Source organism: Lutjanus erythropterus, chromosome 14 (assembly GCF_056507025.1).
Source record: "Lutjanus erythropterus isolate fLutEry1 chromosome 14, fLutEry1.hap2, whole genome shotgun sequence".
Taxonomy (NCBI): domain Eukaryota; kingdom Metazoa; phylum Chordata; class Actinopteri; order Lutjaniformes; family Lutjanidae; genus Lutjanus; species Lutjanus erythropterus.
This window is the reverse complement of record NC_139330.1, coordinates 8,772,090-8,790,958: the sequence shown is the minus strand read 5'-3', so window position 1 is coordinate 8,790,958 and position 18,869 is coordinate 8,772,090. Positions and strand designations below refer to the sequence as shown.

At 41.2% G+C, this 18,869-nt stretch overlaps 1 protein-coding gene across 1 annotated transcript in view; it reads left to right on the top strand.

Moving 5' to 3' along the window:
- The window catches only part of macrod2 (mono-ADP ribosylhydrolase 2), a 551,038-nt gene extending 533,489 nt beyond the window's left edge, over positions 1–17,549 (top strand). The window contains exons 17-19 of the mRNA XM_084735639.1: positions 12,277–12,315; positions 13,292–13,363; positions 16,200–17,549. Coding sequence (XP_084591765.1) covers positions 12,277–12,315; positions 13,292–13,363; positions 16,200–16,222 — 134 coding nt within the window. The 3' untranslated portion in view covers positions 16,223–17,549. The remainder of the gene's footprint in view (positions 1–12,276; positions 12,316–13,291; positions 13,364–16,199) is intronic.
- Positions 17,550–18,869: the final 1,320 nt, after the last annotated feature.

Below are 18,869 nucleotides of genomic sequence, written 5' to 3'. Positions count from 1 at the left end.
TCCCCCAGTGGTACGGCTTGAGTGTAACAAAACAACAAACCGGCACAAATGGCTCCTCTGAAAACCAGCAGACTTGCCATTGGCAATATGAAGGTCTACACAAAACAATCACAGCACAGTGACCCTGTGTGGTCGCTCTTTTATTTTAAAACATCAAGTACAAAGAGTGGAATTTCTGAGTAATCCATCGCAAATCAAAAGAGATTTTTCCTTCCTCTTTTTAGCAGCTTGAATAATTTATCGCTGAATTCATTGGTATATTCCTCTCAGAATTTGTTGTTGCCAAAGTGCGTTTTGCATTTATGTTCCTTTGTCTTACAATAGCGAAAAGGATTTGAAGCTTTGCTTAATTGGTTGTTTTGTGCCCTTTTGTCTTGGTCTTTTTGTGAACAATGGGATACTGGTGATGTAAATCTAATTCTGGAGAGCAGTGTGGTCTTTCCTGTGGCTAAGAGTTGTCAGCACACAATTAACTTTTGGCATAACATTGTATACTGCAACGCAGAGTGGCTCCTCAGGGAGCAAGCTGCCACTGGCTGAAGACATTAGGCCATGCTTGTGTTTTATAGCTTCTCAGACTGACTCTGAAAGTCCAGGAGCAGCAGCCGCACCAATCACAGCCCTGCTGAGGCATTGTGACGAGACTCCCCACAGTCTTATCTTTATCCGTATTAACGCAGCTTTTATTGTTGAGTTCCATTTGGCTCTGCCGCTCATTCTTAAACTCCATCCGACTCCTTGTTTTGACTTATTTTGTTGATTTTGGGTCACTGGATTTCCTGGTGATTTCGATGTGAAAAAGTTTCACTTTTTAAAATAATGGCATTTCTTCACAGCACAACAGCAACCTCCATCACCTTGTTGTATCTTCCCATTGATGACAAGCCCATGATTGAGGTCTTTTAGCTGGAGATGGAGAATAGACCAACAATGTGCACAATGTCCGTAATGGTGGTCACCTCTGGCCCAGAAGGCAGCTTCAAAGAGAGGGGGCCTCTTCTAACAGGCTGCACGGGACACACTTTTTCTGACCTCCTTTGAAGCTGCTCTTTTGATCATGTCTCTTATACTGTCTCCACCCCTCTGTTTGGTTCACAAAAATGGCAAATGAATCAACTCTGAGCAGAGTGAGAATTTGTCAGCCGGCAGAGATGCGACAAATGCGTGTTTGAAAAGTCGAGGAACATATTTTAGTCTCTGTCGCGCACACACACCCTTTAAAAACACACACATACACATAAAGACGCTGTTTGAGTGATGAATGATCTCTGCATGGGTTGTCTGTCTCCTGGAGGCAGTGAGGAAGATTTGATGGTGGAGCTGTTTCAGTTTCAAACTGAGAAAAGCCGAGTGAGACACTGACATCCATGGTCTTTGAGACTCAAACACGACAGTTTGGATTTAAAGTCTTTGACCCTTTGGATTGCAAATGTCACTGCGTGCTTAACTCCCTAGTATTTTTCCGATATTGAGCCCTTTCTCTCATAGCTTCAAGTTCACTCAGAGTGCACACGGGATATGATGCAATAAGATACAACACAGTGTGTTATTAGAGCTGCAATAGTTAGTTGGAAAACAAATAATAGCAGCTGTTTTTAAAGCAACAAATTGGCAAATATTCAGTCATTCCACCTTCTCAAATGTAATAATTTGCAGCTTTATCTTATTTTAACATCATAGTAAACAGAATAATTGCAGGTTTGCACTGTTTGTGGGACAAAACAAGCAATTTGCCTATGTCACTATGAGCTTTGGGAAAGTACAAAAGTTGGGGGGGGGGGGGGGGTTGTATTTTATTTTCTGACATTTCATATACCAGTACAGGTGCAGTGAGCGATTCTGGAGAAAGATAGTAAACTTTTAAGTCTCATTCCCAGGTCATCAAATAGTAGGGTTTTCCCAGTACTAATATTAGTATTGGAAAATGCCTCCTATACACACACATATATATATATATATATATATATATATATATATATATATATATATATATATATATATGCAAATATCTTATTGAATCTCCCAGTGATGTATTTCTGACATCTGTCACTTTTTAAAAAATTGGCACTGACACTTTAACAGCGCTTGTTTTTCACCCAAAATGTGGCGTGGGCGGGGAAAGTTAGGTATGGCTGCTCTCATCCGTCCACAAAATCGCTTACTTCACTGACCTGTGACTGACACGTCTAGTTTTCTCTCACTCCACTTGAATTACATTATGCTGGAAGGTTATTATTGAATTTTTGCCCAATGACTCCAAAAAATGAACCGTCTACCACAGTTTTAATTGCAAAAATAATGGGCTAATTAATCAAAAATGAAAATAAGTTAGTTTTTCATATGATACAGTTCATTATATTATGTCATGTTATGATAATGCTGTCATTAGGAAGTCAGAAATGTAATACCTGATGCAACATCTTAATTTGCTATTTGCTGTATCTCTATCAGTCGCTCATTGTGCTGCTGACACATTATAGTCTATTATACTTTCTGCTTCTACCCATCAAGCTGCTCTCTCGCTGACCTTTCGGTTATGGACAGCTGCTCTTCCAGGGCTCCTGGTTTTCACTGCCGTCTGGACGAGCTCTTTGATTTTATCGACCAGTCTGATCCATGATCTCCTGTGGAAAACCTTGAGCCGCCCGGAGGAGACATCACTTCATAACTGCAAATCAGTCACCCGGCCCGAGCCGTGTCCGCGGCGATGCGCAAACATCCGGGCCTTTCCTCTATAAACATGCTGCTCCTACACCTCCCTCAGCCGTGGCGTGCCCCATTTTAATGTATCGCGGGGGTTAGCCACGTCGCCCGGTGTCAGATTTACCAGTCCCCTTGCAAGGCTGCCTGTCTGTACCTTGATATAGTGAACCACAATAGGTATTGAAGACAGAGGTGAGCCGCTTCCTGCAGCAAGCCCGCTAGCGGCGCGGGGAGAGTCTAAAGATTATGTAAAGTAATTCAGCGAGTGATGAGAGAGGAGCAGGCCACCACTGACAGCAGGTTTAGCAGGTATGTAGGTCACACAGGGGGAGGCCTCTTTTGCATTTTTTCCCTTCCATGTCTATTTTTGTGTTGTCTCCCGCTCTCACGTCTTCACTTAATCAGTTATTCACTTCCTCCTTTCATCTCAAGATATCTTAGTGTTTGCGCTCTGCTTTTTATCTCCTTTTTTGTCTGCTGACAGACCGCTGTGGCTGTCTCACACTACCTTGGACAAAGTGGGGAATAGAAAAAGAGTTAAAACAGAGATCAAGAATGAGAGACTTTGCCAGTGGAGACAGCGTTTTTACTGGTTTTCCTGTTTCCTTTAACCCTTGCTGTGACTTATCAAAGGTTTTGCCAGTGGTCATTTTCCCTTCAGTTTTTGCAGCATATGTTGTCAACTGTGCCCCCGTCTTTTCTGTTGCCATCTCTCCCTGCCTTCTAATCATCTTCAATGTCTCTGAGTTGTAGCTTAACCCCAAAGCAGATGGTGTCCTGTTCTCTTTTCAGTCACTCAGAGCACTCTGCGTTTTCTCATCTTGTCAAGCATGGCGCAGGCCTGTGTAATGAGCTCAGGCCTTTTCAGTCTGTTTAGAAGAGCCTGACCCAAGCCGTAGCCGCCCCACTACAGCCGCCACTGCGAGGTTACCGAAACCCGCAGGGGAGCACAATGCTACTTAGTGTCCACAACCCCGCAACCTTTTCTTAGGGAGAAGAAAGGCGGAATATTAATGAAGACTCTTGGCTTTTCGGGAGGATGGAAGTAGAGAGGGGCGGTCATAGTGTTTATTGAGCAGGCTTGTTTTCGTCTCCCTAGCCTGCAGGTCACAGCTCAGTGCTCTTTAATTGGCTCAGATTGTCAGACACTGTTCCATCTCATAGCAAAGAAAACTCCGGCTATCAAACGGTAACAAAATCCCCTTTTTCCTGTTTTGAGAGTGGCAGGTCATGCAGCTAAGCTATTTCCACAAGCCTGCGCTGCAAACTTAACATTAACATATGAAAATGGGCTGCTTTCCACATTTACCAGCTCATTAGTTCTTTTGGTTGGGCACTTGTTGAGGTCCACCCACTCTTGTTTTGCTCGAGCAGGGAGATGTCTTTAATTATCTTTGCAGTAGACATACCAGGCCTGAAGCTATTAGCCCATGTAAAGTTCAATGAGGGGCTCTTTGATACTTGTTTAATATACATAGGCAAATGCAGACCAGGCCCAAGTCCCTCATAGACCACCCAGTTTACATACTGAAATTAATTCTGCTCTCATCTCCTGAAAGGAAAGGAGCCTCTCAACAGATACTGGTATTGACCTTGACATTTTCCCTATCTTATTCTCTCAAGATGAAATGCTATTGAGCAAGCAGCAGCCCTTCTGCTTCACAAAAGCAGCAGGAACCAAAGACCTTTACCAGATATTTGATCAACTCAAGCAAAATAGGAATACTTTATAGAATCAGTGAAAGCGATTCAGTCAGTAAGGGTTTCTTGATTGTGTTTAATTTGGGAATACAAATTGTCTTTTTTTCACCAAGAGATACTGAGTCGGGTTTAAACTTGGGAAACGGGATTCCCAGGAATGCACCAAACCCTTTTCTGTTTCCCAGGAAAGCAGGAAAAACATTTTTGTTAAATATTTAAAAAGTTATGGGAACATAGTTAGAAAGTAAATGGGCCTAGTTTAATTTCTTAAAACATATTCAACAGCTGTGTGTGTGAGCCTGTGGAGCACACAGAGAACTTTAATTAATGATTATCAAGCACAAAGCGCCACGACTTCAAACTCCTCTGACCATTAATGCAATTAGTACAGTAACTTGTGGCTCTATCATCTGAATTAGACTAACACAACACAATGTCTGCCAGCAGCTTTGTGTGGAAATACAAAATGTTAGACAGTGAGGATGCAAAGTGTGTGCCGCTCTCTGTGAACGAGGGATAAAATGTGCTGTACTGGGGTTCAACGAGCAGTTTGCTGCAACATATAAAATCTCAGACCGAACTCGGAGTGAAAGCCCGAAGGGTGCAAGAACACTGGATTCATACTTCATCTAAAACACTTCTCTGACTGAGATGGCTGCATATGACAGATTTACCTTCAGCGGTTGGCTGTGGCGAAATGCGGGTCTTACTGAAGAAAGACAGCCTGAAGAATCCATCTGAAATCTCACACCAAGTGAATGAGAGCTTTTTTAGAGCTTTGCTTTTTAACTTTGAGTGATCACTGCCTTTATTTGGCCGACTATATCTGACAACGCGGCATGCGCGGTGAGAGCCTTCTGCTTGAGCCACACAGCAGTCACCTCTGAGCACAAACAGAATATGGAGTCTGTCTCAGCTACGTAGAATAACTTTGAAAACACCAAACTCCAAAACGCTTCCCTGGGCGAAATACTGGCAGAGATGGCTGCATATGATGGATTTACCTTCAACAGTTGGCTGCTGTGAAATGTGACTCTCATGGAAGTGAGATGGCCAGAATCTCCCGGAGAATCCATCTGAAATCTCACACCAATTGAGTGAGAGTTTCTTTAGAGCTTTGCTTTTTAACTTTGAGTGATCACTGACTTTATCAGGCTGAATATATCTGACAATGCGGCGTGCACACTGAGAGCTCTCTGCTTGAATCATGCAGCAGTCGCCTTTTCAATGTGAACAGAATATGGAATCTGTCTCAGCTCAATATCATGACTTTGAAAAAACACCAAAATAACTACTTTAATGAATTTTATAATATGAAGAATCGTAAAATATCACATCCATCTAGCTGTTCAGGCAGTGACAGATGGCAGGCAATAAACTTGGCATTTCATCCGTGCAGCTGTAGCAAAGTTCAAGCTGCATGCACAGTTTGTATTATGTTCATTTTAAAGTTGACTAATGTTGAAATGGATTTTTCTGCTCTATGAAACATTGATACCGCCAAATAATACACTGAAGTGGTCAGGTCTAGAGCTGACATTTCTCCTTGTTAGATAAAGTGTTGCATGAAATATGACCAAGGTGTTTTGATGGTAGCCGAAATTATACCTTAAAAACAAGATAATTTCCTGGGATTCAAGGGAAAATGTTCTTCTTTTCACAGAATAGAAAATGTCTGATTTTCTGGAAGAATATTAATCCGTAATGCTGCAGAACTGCTGGCTAGTGAGAGAACAGTTTTAATGTAGTGTTTTTCAGTAGTGCCCAGACTGAGATTGTGATGGGTCGTGTCCATTGTTTGAGTGGGAGCAGCTGGACACCTGTGTGAGCTGGCTGGGATCAAAGCTCCAGGACCTGTTCAGACACAGCAGAGCAGCTCGCCACGCCACGGTCTGGGGATCAAATGAACAGAAAGAAATCCTCCTGGGGAACCGACACTGTCGGGCACAGACACTTCTACACCTCCACACCTCCATTGATTTTTGTTCTTTCACCGCTCAAGAAAAAGGGACTTGAATAAAAGACAGTGCGGTGTCCTGCGGCTGACGGACGAACGGAACCTCCTGTTCCGCCCAAGGCTTCTGTCTGGAACATTAAGCAGAGACGCTTCCCGTGCTGCCGCGTGGGTGACCTGCAGGGACTGCCTCCCCCTGTGGGCTGACTGAGATAGAATGACAAGAACATTAAAGGTGGCGTGGAAGCAGAACTGCTGCTGATCGTGACAAAACACGCTATGAGGACAATGCAAAATAATAAGAAAATGTGTCATACAAACGCGAATCTGATATCTATTTCATTTATTTATAAGATGCTTTAAAATCTTAACTTGCCACTGCTTTCCACTCCGAATGCATTTGCTATCACGATTGGATATTGTGGTGCAGTTCACTAATGCTGACCAACAAAACGCTAACTACCTCTTGTCTAATAAATGAATGCAAGGTGGGGGGATGTAATTTTCTGCTTGTCTGCATACGAGGGTGACTTATGCCCAACTCTCTTCCTTCCTCTCCCTTCTCTCATGTGTGCAGATGTGAGCACACACACACACACATTTTTCCTCTTCCCTCTTGAGCTACTGAGGGGTTTTCTCTGAACTTCTGAAAGGCTGAAGTGACAAGAAAAGTTAAAGTAGTTTGGCAAATGTTTTGAATGTTTTTGATCTCTGGTGTGACCTGTGTTCACTTGTAAATTAATCTGTCATGAAACCTTTACTGAAACACTGTGATAACAAAGAGATAAACAGATTACGGCTCTAATATGTGTAAAAAATGCAGATCAGATACCCTTTTAAAACCTCATTACCAGACATCCTTGCTGAGGTTGCCTGTCTTCATGGAGAAATATCATGCATGTTTTAGTGTAAGCTCATTTCACATACAGGGAAAATTTATAACAACCTATATATATATATATGTATGTATATATGTATATATTTATATATCATATAATTCAACTATCCTGATTGCTTAAAACAGTATCTTGTTCCTTAGACATCAAATTATTCACCAAGCTTTCACTGTTCTTTTTCTTTAGTTATCTTATGAGTAGTCTTTGCTCCTCTTTCTTTTGATTGGTTCTAGTCTAAGGTTGATTTTGTTGTCTGTCTTCTTGTCTGTGGTTGTTGTACTGTTCTGTTCTCCATTTGTAAACCCTTTGAAAACGAGATGATACATCTCAAGGGGTTTAACCTGAGATAGTAAAATTTCTATATATTCAGAGAAATCTGCGCTTCCAGTTTCCCACCTCGAGACCCAGTAACATTTCAGGGAAGATGTCGGTACGGCTGTGTTGTGAACAGCAGCAATATTGCAGGGGACAACCGCATAAAGGGTTATGTCGGATAAAGCACGCTTTCACAGGCGAGCGAATCAATCACAGGATGCCAACAACACCTTGCTCTTTTAATATCTCAGTTGTGGTTTCTGATTCAGGTAAATCACAAAAAGACTGGTGTTTTCTGCACAATGCAAGCTGGTTATATTTGTGTCTGACTTGATCCCAACTTACTCTGCTCTCATGCACATGTGGGCCTCACAAAAACCTCACTAATAACCGTTTTGTTTGCCCGTTCCATCTTAATTAGAGCTCCATTTAATGCCAAATGTTTGCCACATGAGTAAGTGTCTGATGAGGGTCATCAGAAACCATTAATAATCTTTTAGAAGATGTTTATCTGTTTGTCTGGCAGGCAGTGAGACAGTGAACTCTGGACACTGAACTCCAACTTCAGGCTGTGTATTTTTGGAGCAGCTGGCTTTTGTTTTCAGGACAACTAGCATAACTTTACACTGACAGACAATTGACAGATTTTAACAGCTGATCAACTTACAGTGGACTCATCTCCGCTTGTTAATGTCTCACCTTGTGGGGGACAACTTGCTTCAACCATAGATTGGATATTAAATAGGATTTCAGCCTATTTAATGTACAGTCTATGGCTCGAACTCCCTAAATTCATTTTGGAATGGTCAGTTGTGACATATTGCTCCTTTAACAGTAGAAGTATTAGTCTTATATTGTGTAATGAAGGTTTAATCAGTTAACAAGCATTAATTGTGTGGTGGATGATAATAATAAAGGTTCTTTATATAGCACTTATCAAAACAAGCAGTTACAAAGTGCTTTACAAGGCAGACATGAAAAGAACAAAGGAGTAGAGAGAAAGAACAGTAGGAGGGATCGCTTTTGCTTCAGCTTCATCAGCAATCATTAAACGCATGCTTTATTTCTTCAGCTATAACTATCCGAGCATGGTCTGCAAAGAGAAGAATCTAACTGGAAGTAAATATTTCTGTCACTTCCTGTATATTCTCCGAAGGCTGCTGGAAACTGTCCGACTTGACTGCAGCTTTCTGTCGCTGCCTCCTGCTGCAGCAGCCTGATCTCGTCCATGTTACTGACGGCTATGCCACTGTTAGATGATCTAGTCTTGATTTGTAAAGATCAACACATCATTGGTTTTATGCCCTGACAACTGTTATTTACATTTTCAAATTCGTCCTGACGAAGACTGTCTTTCTGGTATCAAGTGTGGCTGCTAAGAGGAGTACAGTCGGTAGAATCGCAGGTTCAGCCTTTGATTTCAGTTCTTGAAATTGAACATTTGATCGATTTTTTTTTACTGAATATTGAATTGTGACTGGCCTTGCCCCTTCTTCTGTTGATTTTTATGGTGGTTGGCATCCATAAGTGTTGACGGCATTTGATGGACTCTCTCTTGGCCTGTCTATTCCTATGGCTGCATGTGTGAATAAACGATAGCGGCGCCTGAAGGTTATTCCAGTAATTTACTGGAAACTGTGTGTGAAAGAGGCTGCAGAAACAATTATGTTTGAGATCCCCAAAGTATTTTGTGCCCTCTTTCTCTACACCCCCTACAATAACTCATACGGTATACAAATTCTGTTGCCATGCACACTGGTAATTAACATTCCAAAATGGAGGATGGGACACACTGTCAAGGACCCCTCAGGGTCCTTAGTTCCAGCTTGAAGAAGTACTGGTGTAAGCTGTCTAGTTTCCTGCTGAGGGAGTCAATTCGGTCTACTGTTTTTCTCTTTTCCTTATCAGCCCTCTGTGGACTGTGCCTCTCCTTCACTAGAACCTTGACAGAGGCCCGTTTTTCTCTCTCCCCCATCTTGTTTATGTGTTTACCACAGTGCACTCACATCCCCCTAAATGATAGCCCCTCCACTGTCAGCACACAGGAGTCAAATTAGAGAGCGAGACAGACCGGCGGTGCTGTTCCCTCTGAGCTTCGGGCAGGCAAGGGGAGGCAGAGGGGCTGCAATCAATTGAAATTCCGAGGTTTTAGCTTTGTCTTGATCAGTGCTGTATATTAGAGGAAGATGATGCTACTCTGGCACCCAGGCTGTGTTGTTATTACCTGAGAGGAAGAAAGACAGGAGCATCTGGAACAAGGCCAGTGCTTCAGTGAGCTCCTACTGCCTGCTGCACACAGGCATGCTACGCTAGTTCGTAAAGAAAGGCAAACATGATGGAGGCTCGGTTCCAACACGAGTCACAACATCAGGCACATTCCACATGTCCCTCCATCAGCCGTAATATCCGTTAAGTGATCGTGCAGGAAAGTGTTAATCCGTAGCATATCATTGCATGCATGTGCATAAATTATCATATCACTAGTAACACCATACGCCAGCCGGTAAAACACGTGGTACAATGTGTGTTTCCTGTCAATTTATGTCATTACAGAGAAAATTTGAATCTGGTGGTAAATCTGTGTAGTTCTTGCACATGCATTATGAACGCAACTCGACTCAGCTTTATATAAATAAATGAGAAACACCAAGGATAAAAATAATGTAAAAAAACCCCCCAGTGTTTGAAGCTTAAAAAATGAAGGTTATAACATTACTCCCAATTAATAATTAAAAGCCAGATTAAAAAGGTAGGTCTTTATTTTGTTTTTATAGTGAACAATACACATTATCCCGCAAAACATGACAACTCACTAAATGAGTTATCTTTTCAGACTGAGCTCTTTACCCAAAGCTAACGTTAAGCTGCCACAGACAGATGGCAAGCGGCTGCGCAACACTTAACTGGCGCTGTAAATTAAAGAAGCAATATGTAGCTATTTTGAGCTCAAAAATTAGTACTGCAGTCCAAATATATTAAACAGATTGAAAACCTGTTAGGTTGAAAACTCAGGCAGGCTGCAAAACTATGAAAACGAGGTCCAAGTTGCAAATAATCAGAATTATCCTTTCAAGAGTTTTGCATAACAGAACATAAGGTTATTTCATCCCCTGGACAGTTCCAAGCCTCATATCAAAAAGTAAAAACAAAAAAAAAGTGTGTGTGAGATTGGTGCTTCATCATTCCTGCGTTTCAACAGTCATAGAGTCCTGACTCAGGCTGGAGAAATTTCATTCCAACGTGTTGCAACCGATTCAATCAGTTTGACTTCACGTTGAAAAAGTAGTGTGATGCATGTGTTCAGTAGCTGGTACCCTGCAGGTCCAAACTGCCAGCAAAGCAAAGGTGGTATGTAATAGCCAAGCTGTCTACATGCTGCAACCTGGCACATGTATCCAAACCTGCAATTACAACCAAGGGATTGACTGACCTTGACAGAAGACTTGTTACTGTAAGCATACAGAACACTGAACCCACTTTGGATTCGACACGTTCTTCTATCACGCCTAAGCAGTTGTATTTGTTTACATCATCGCCGGACTGCCTGGGGAGAACGGTTATTTTTGTGGCGTGCTTTGTTTGGAAGGTTGTTGTTCCAAAGGGGGGAAGCAGCGAGGTTTGCTTAGGGAGTGACAAAGAAGGAGCTGTGTGACTACAGATGTAACAGGGAGGATAGGGGGGGGGGGAGGATGTGCGTGGGAGAGGGTGGGCGGGGAGAGGGGGGGTCTCAGGCTGCCTTACAGGGATGGCAGTCTGTAATTAATTTTGCATGCATGTCTTTCTCCCTTCCCGCATTTGTTTTGTTATTTTTTGAAGTATAACTCTTTAGGAAGGAGCTGAATTTCCAGGGATGAGACTCACAACAAATGTAAATGTGAGGCCATGAGTGTGAAGTTGCTCTTAAATTCCTCGACTGTTTTGCGGATTATCTACTTTTTTGAGCACAAAGTTATTTGAAAAAAATACCAGGAATGTTTTTTTTTTTTTAAAGCACTAACGTTTTATATTAAGGTACTTGTAATAGTGTTTGTTGATAGGTAATAAGATCCTTATAAGATGCTTATTAACATCAAGAGGCATTAATAAGACTATAGAAGTCTTAATAATAGCATAATGCCCATGTTTATAGTTATTACATTTATGTCTCATAAGAAACTTGTTGACAGTTTGTAGACTGCTTAAAATGTTGATAAGAGCCTTATAAGTTTCTTATAATTGTTTATAATAACAAATTTATTGTGTTTAACTGAACTGCCTATTATATCATTGTTAAGCTTTTGCTAAGGTTTTGTTTTGCTGCTTTATTAAGATTTTGTCACACTTTATTATGCATTTATTTTCCATTTGCATTGTTCACACTTTAGCTCCTGCCCCCCCCCCCCCCAAAAAAAAAATGCATAGTTAACTCTTAATAAGTATATAACAAATGATTAATTAAACTGGACATTGAACCAGTACCCTCAAAATGAGTAGTTAACTGCTTTTAAATGTTAATAAGCATGTTTTAAGGGCCTTATTACCTATTAACTAACGCTTATTACAAGCACTTTAATATAAAGTGTAGCAAAGTGTAAAAAAAGGCAGAATAATCTTGCATACACGATTATTTATAATAACACCTAAGCTTTTAATGAAGTGCGTCTGCATGCATTAATTGAGGTTTAAGGTCAGTAATATGTCTATATCTGTATGTCCTCTATTTTCCAGATGTCCCTGAGATCAAAGACACTGGCACCAGCAATGGAGGTGGGTGAACATCATGTTTTTCCCTCATGAAATACCCACTCTTGATACTCTGAGGCATAAAAAAAAAATCCTGCCACTTAAAGGAATGGTTATGATTATTTGAAGCGGGCTTGTATGAGATACTAAGCTATCTTTAGAGTATTTTCACGGCTTTACAAGGCCGTCAGACAGACTTTTCAGATGAGAAACTACTGTTGCGTGAGCAAAATATCGCTCTCTCCAAACACACTCCATGTGTGAAATCAAGTCATTTTACCTTGCAGAACTTGGGAGTTGCAAAGTTGTTTGACTTTGGTGAATCCTAACTAACAGTGTTCTGCAAGGTAAAATGACAGTAGTTGCTGGTTGAGGGAGAGTTAGCAATATAAAAAGGCTGTCTGATGGCAATGTAAAGCAGTTAAATTCTTCTAAATATTGTGTACCCTTCAATATATATTGATTTTCTTAACCCTTTTCTAAGCAGGTAAAATACCTTCGGTTGCTGACACTGTCCACAGCAGTACATTGTTCAGCTTCCAGGCTCCTCTGTTTCTCCAAAAAGTATCTCATGCAACCCAACATTAAGTAATCCATACTATCCTTTTAAGCGAAGACTCTCTCCTGTCTGCTGCCTTCCTCCTTTTCTTGCTTTCCTGCTACTCACAGATGTATATTTCTGTCAGCATACCTGCCTACATTCATAAAATATCACAGGACATATTGGTGTTCCAAGTCTGTATGGGAGGCTGTTAAATTTCTGCGCATCCACATCCAGTTTAGTCCTGATGCCAGAAAGTTCTCCTTAGCTGCACTGTAACTATGAACCCACTCAGCTTGATTCACAGGCTCGGCAGGGCAGAGAGATTGTTATTGGTAAATGGATGCTTTTCTGCACAGGATGAGGGGCAACAGATTGCTTGGTTATCATCTCCTCTCCTCAAATTTTCCACTCTTTTCCTCTCTATTCTTTTCATTTCTCTCCCCTGCTCTTGTCTAGAAGAGATGAAAGCTCTTGTCGAGAGCTCAGAAGAACCTGATTCAATTCCAAACGACAGCATTCAGTCCAAAGGTAAGGGCGTGGGAGAAGCATTCACAGTCGCTGCTCACTGGCACGCTCTTATCTCGCACACGTCTCTATTTATAAGCGGATTCTTATTAGTGGCCACAGCTGCCGAATTAAAATTCACTTCATCCGGTGAATCCTCAGCACTGTGCAGCCAAGTGTTACCCAGCTTCACCCCGCTTGTCTCCGTTTTTCCCCCACGTCTGTCTCCATCTCCTCCACTCTGTGGGGGCAGGCGGCAGGCGGGCGGTTTGCACGTGCTCCTCCAGGGCCAAATGCATTTGTAAATCCTCTCTACCCATTTCAAGTCCTCAGCTATGACCCTGATATTTAGGTATAAACGTGTCAGCACGTCTTTGGAGATTGAGTGTGATGAATTACCTGCAAACTCCACTATCAGACATTTAATAAATCAAGTGTGCAATGCATATTATTTTAACACGCGGCCAACACAAACTGTAGGGGCAATAATCATGCCAGTAAATCATATTTGATAAGGATACCACACTGTTGTTATTCTGGGGTCTCTGTTGAGATTTAGGGTAATAAGACAGCATGTAATTTGAATGTAGACATCTGTGGAGAGTGCTGCAAATTTCTATGTCTGCATTTGTTCTGTGTGTGGCTCTATAGAGTTGTTGAGCCAAAGAATGGGATTCAGATTTGGGCATCGAACACTTTGCAGGTAGAAAAAAAAAAATTCATTAAGCAACTGTTGTGAACAGATTGTCAGGGTTGAATAAATAGGACAGGCTAGCAGCATATGAAATAACTTGGCAGAGACAAACGGGTTGGTGTAGAAAAGAGAGAGCTTAAACAATGCCAGACAAAACGCCGGAGAAGAAAAAAGCTTGTTGTCTGACAAGCGTGCGGATCAGGATGGGACGGTGTGTAAGGGAGCAAGATAGCACATATTGTGTAGTTAAAATTACCCGGAGTACGGTTATCAAACCACATGACACTGGGCAATCACAGCAGACTGCCCTGTGGTGATTGCCAGACCAAGATATCTTGCTTTGGACCAAATATCAACTGATTAGATTGAATGAAATGTAGTAAAGACATTGCCGTTCCCTAGCGAATTACTCCTAATGATTCTGGGTGGCCCTCCTGAACTTTGGTGCCACTATCAGTCAAATTTAACAAGTTTTTGGTCCTGAAAGTTAGAAAGAAAGAGTGTCCTGAAAACCAATCACTGGACTTTCATGTTTTGGCTCAGAACTTTCCTCTGTTGCCAGCTTCACAACGATATTCAAGTTATTGACTGAAGCTAATGTTACTCTCAGGCAAAAAGGACAACACTGCATATTTCCTAGTCTATGGACAGATTATTAAGAAATATCATGCCTCCAATGAGGAAAAAAATATTTTAAAGGTCCCTACTTTTATTTCATTAGTTTTCTCATACCAGCCATGGACACCAGCACCTCTATTCACCCTTGCTCTAAGGCCTTGTCCACATCTACATGGGTATTTTCAAAAACGAAGGATCTTGTCGTCACCTGAGGCTGCACATCAAAGTAAAACAACCCTGAGCTAAATCCGCAGATTACATCGACAGAAAGGGGACACTTTCTGAGCTAAATTGCTGTCCTTCTGTCACCGTTTAATGGTGCAGCAGGATACAGAGTATTGTAAATTGGTTCCATAATAACATAATAGGTCCACAATATAGAGAAAAGGTGATTTTGCTGTAAAGGTAATGCAATTCAAATGCAGTTTAAAGAATAGCCCAGCTAAAAGAGTACATGATATTGTGGAGTGGCCGAGTTTGCACATTGAGAGAATGGATGTTATAAAACATATATTTGGAAAGACACAGATGGATATTGAAAGTACAATGATGGAAAAAGAGATAAAAACACATACTGTGAATAATATTTTATTAAAATAGCATTATCTGGGAGGATACTATAAACAGCAGTCACGTTTCTCTGCCTCATCAGTCAGCTTCTTGTTATTAAAAGGGTAGGTGGTAACAATTTTTTAATACCATCCTGACATTTTACCGAGGCATACAGTATTCTGGCAGTATGTGTGTAAAACTTGTGTGAAACAGCTCACCTCAACTGTACTCCAATGTACTGTAGTGCTTCCTTAAAGTAGGCAGAGCTGGTCATCACAGCAGGAACAACACGCACAGGAGCTCTGCTTCGGTCTTGAGAAGCTGCAACCTTTATTCACTGTCAAACTCAAACTCACACTGTACGTTTACTGCCAGACAGACAGCTTCACCGCTCACCTCAGTACAACAGTACAGTCTGTCGGGATTTCTTAATACCCTGGTATACCGTAATATCTTTATACCGTCCAAGCCTAGTATGCTTAAATTGAGCTAGATAACTTTTGATGTGGTCACTGTCTACAAAAGTACATTTCTTAGCTTTCTACATGGGGGCTCTGCTGCTTCTACTGAACAAAACAGGGGCAGGTTAACCACCATTAGCTGTAGGCAGTACAACTCCACTTCAAAACAACCCAAACTGTCCCTTTAAGATGTTCAGGTTGCTACTAGATATGACAAATAAAAGCCGCAAAGAACTAGAACTAGGGGATATTTGACAGTTTTCCCTGAAAAAAATTCTTAACCTACAACTATTGTTATAATTGGTTGTTTTTGTTGAACAACAGAATGGTTAAACTGACAAATCGTTGCAGCTCTAGTTCCATTCATCCCTCTCATTTTGTAGTGTGCAATTCATATTTCAGCCTAGCAGAGATTGTTAATAATTAGAAATCTCTACGGCATGAGAGCCAGCAGTGAACAGCCGTATTAAAGATGCAGGATTGACCACCGCGTGTGAAAACCAGTAATAAGATTGTGAATTTGTTTTCTATCCAGACACCGGTGAGAAGAAAGATTGACCAGCTGAGGGACGGACAATCAACCTCATCTGACAGCCAGCAAACTGTGCGAAGCCACCCACACTGGTGTCAGACTGGCCCATGTCAGTATGGGCTCTGACACTGGCCCAGGACAACCAGTTACTCACAAGATGCTCACATACCCTACTTTATTTAGCCTTTCCCTTCTTTGTTATGAAACTACTCATCCCTCAAGTATGTATGTACTGTATGTATATGTATGTATGTACAAAACCTTACTATAGGACTTGAACATATCAACCAGAAAAGAAGATGAGCCATACCTCACTGTGTGTTAGAGTCATACATCATTTTGCCAGCTGAGTGCGACGAGATAAACCAGGTTCAAGTCTCTTTATTTGATCTATGCCCACTGTGAGAGCATGGTGAAGCTGTCAGAGGACAACAGCCACAGCTCCTACATGTTGACACTCCGGGTTGGGTGATGTTTAACATCTGCAATCCTTTTGTTCTTACAACCCAAATACCGCCGCCACGGTCGCGATGACATTCAACTGTGGACTACCTGACAACATCCTTGCGTTTGTAGGCGTCTTTTGGAGTGCAACACACCGACACCTGCCATGTCTCCTCACACACTCGTGCAGCTCAAGCGCCATTGTTTAGTCAAATCAGCCAATACCTTGATTCAGACCACAGTCTGTAAGGCGGCGTGTCACTCCCCGGCCTTTTATCTATGAACATCGCTGATCACGATCACTGATCTCCGCCGCTGCCGTAACTGCAGATTAACTCGTACTACCAGGAAACTCTTCATCAACGCCCATGCGCACTAAAGAGGATGTGAGTGTCTTTTAACAAATCAATTAGTTATTTTCCCCCCTTTTTTTCGTTGCCGTTTCCAGTGCATGCCAGAAAATTGCTTTGAACTTCAACAACAGGAATTACGGTCCTCTTCGCTTTCGCTTGTCTCCTTACCAGATTGTCTCTAATTGTATTGAAAGAATCTGCCTTATTTCATATCAGACTACAAAATCACAATCACAGACCTAAAGGAGGTGGTCCAAGTATGAATTCTTGGTTGTGTATTGCTTGCAGATGATTTGTAATTTTAAGTACATCATGTAATGGCTAATACCTGTTGTTTAATGGTTTCTTGTTTTCTCCTCAGTTGATTTAAAAAATGGTTTTGGTTTCTTTTTAAATGTTGGTATAATTCATTAATTACTTTCAGTGGTGCCATACTAAAGATCAGATGAATTACAGTTCTATGAAATGATGCCTTCATACTTTGATGTTTGCTTTGCTAAACTATAACAGAAACAACTAATAAAGATTAAGGTGGAAGCCATGTCTCAGCTTTTAATGTACCTGGTCATGAGTCTTGTTTTTGCCTCTTCTCATGATGACATTAGCCAGTGTGTTGTTGTGTTCTGCGAGCAGCTGGTGCAGTTTGCTCGCAGATCATAAAGATGCAGCCACCTCAAATTTCCAACACGTCCTCGTACCTACACGACAGAAAAGGTTAAATGTCAGTTACTCCCAAAACAAGACGTGTTATGGGTGGAGAAACTCACATGACATTACACGCATGGTTTACATTGTAAAACGTCACAGTTTGGTTATATTTAGGTGGAAAAACTACTCAGTTACAGTTAGGAAAAGATTGTGGTTTGGTTTAAAACAACTTATATTACATCTGTCATGTGACAGAAGTGACATCACTCATGCGATGACCTTGTGACATTACATATGTTGTTTACATTGTAACAGTCAAAGTTTGGTTAGATTTAAGCACAAATACTAATTGGTCTCATTTAGGCAATAAAAGTACCTGGTCAGGGTTAGGAAAAGATCATAGTTTGGGTTAAAATAGCTACATCATGAATGTCATGTAACAGACATGACATCACTGACATCAACAGACTGACAACGATGGAAGTGACGCAATGGACGTCACATCCAGAACAACATTTTTAAGTCACTCAAAACGAGTTCTTAAACTGTGTTTACTTTATATTTCACACAGGACTCAAACCCCACCTCATCCAAATGCAGACTTCCTGCTCTTTATACTTCTGGAATAAGCTGCTTCGTTTGCAACCAATATGCACTTTTTTCTGGTGAGGACGGGCTGCAAATTTCTCCTCCCAACTGAAAACCTTCCAGCTGCCAGCCGGCTAGTCATGCAATATTATTTTAGATTAAGTTATTATAATGAGCTCCAGTGTTGCCTGCTGCAAAATTAAAGTGATAAACACATTAATGCATTAATAGTTATAATTTAAGATTAACAATATACATAATTCTTAAATGGGTTATTCTGCATTAGTGTCTTTACTTTTGTGGTACTTTTTGTACTGCTTTTATTCAAACAAAGGAAATAATGTACATCTTCCACCTGTGCTAATTTTACATTACACCTTAATGACTTTAAAGTACAGAATAGCATTATTATTCTAATCAAACTCTCAGTACTTAATTTAGTGATTCTAGGTGGCTGCATCTGTCAAATTGAACAACTGTAACAGAGCGATCGGTCGTGTGTCTGTGGGACAGAAACAATTAGTCTAGTCCTGTGATCTCCAGCACTCTGCCTCTCTGGCCCTCAGGCTCTCTCCTGTATCAAATGAGGAGAGATATCTGGCTGACCCTCTCACCCCAAAGCCTTCCCTCCATCTGAGAA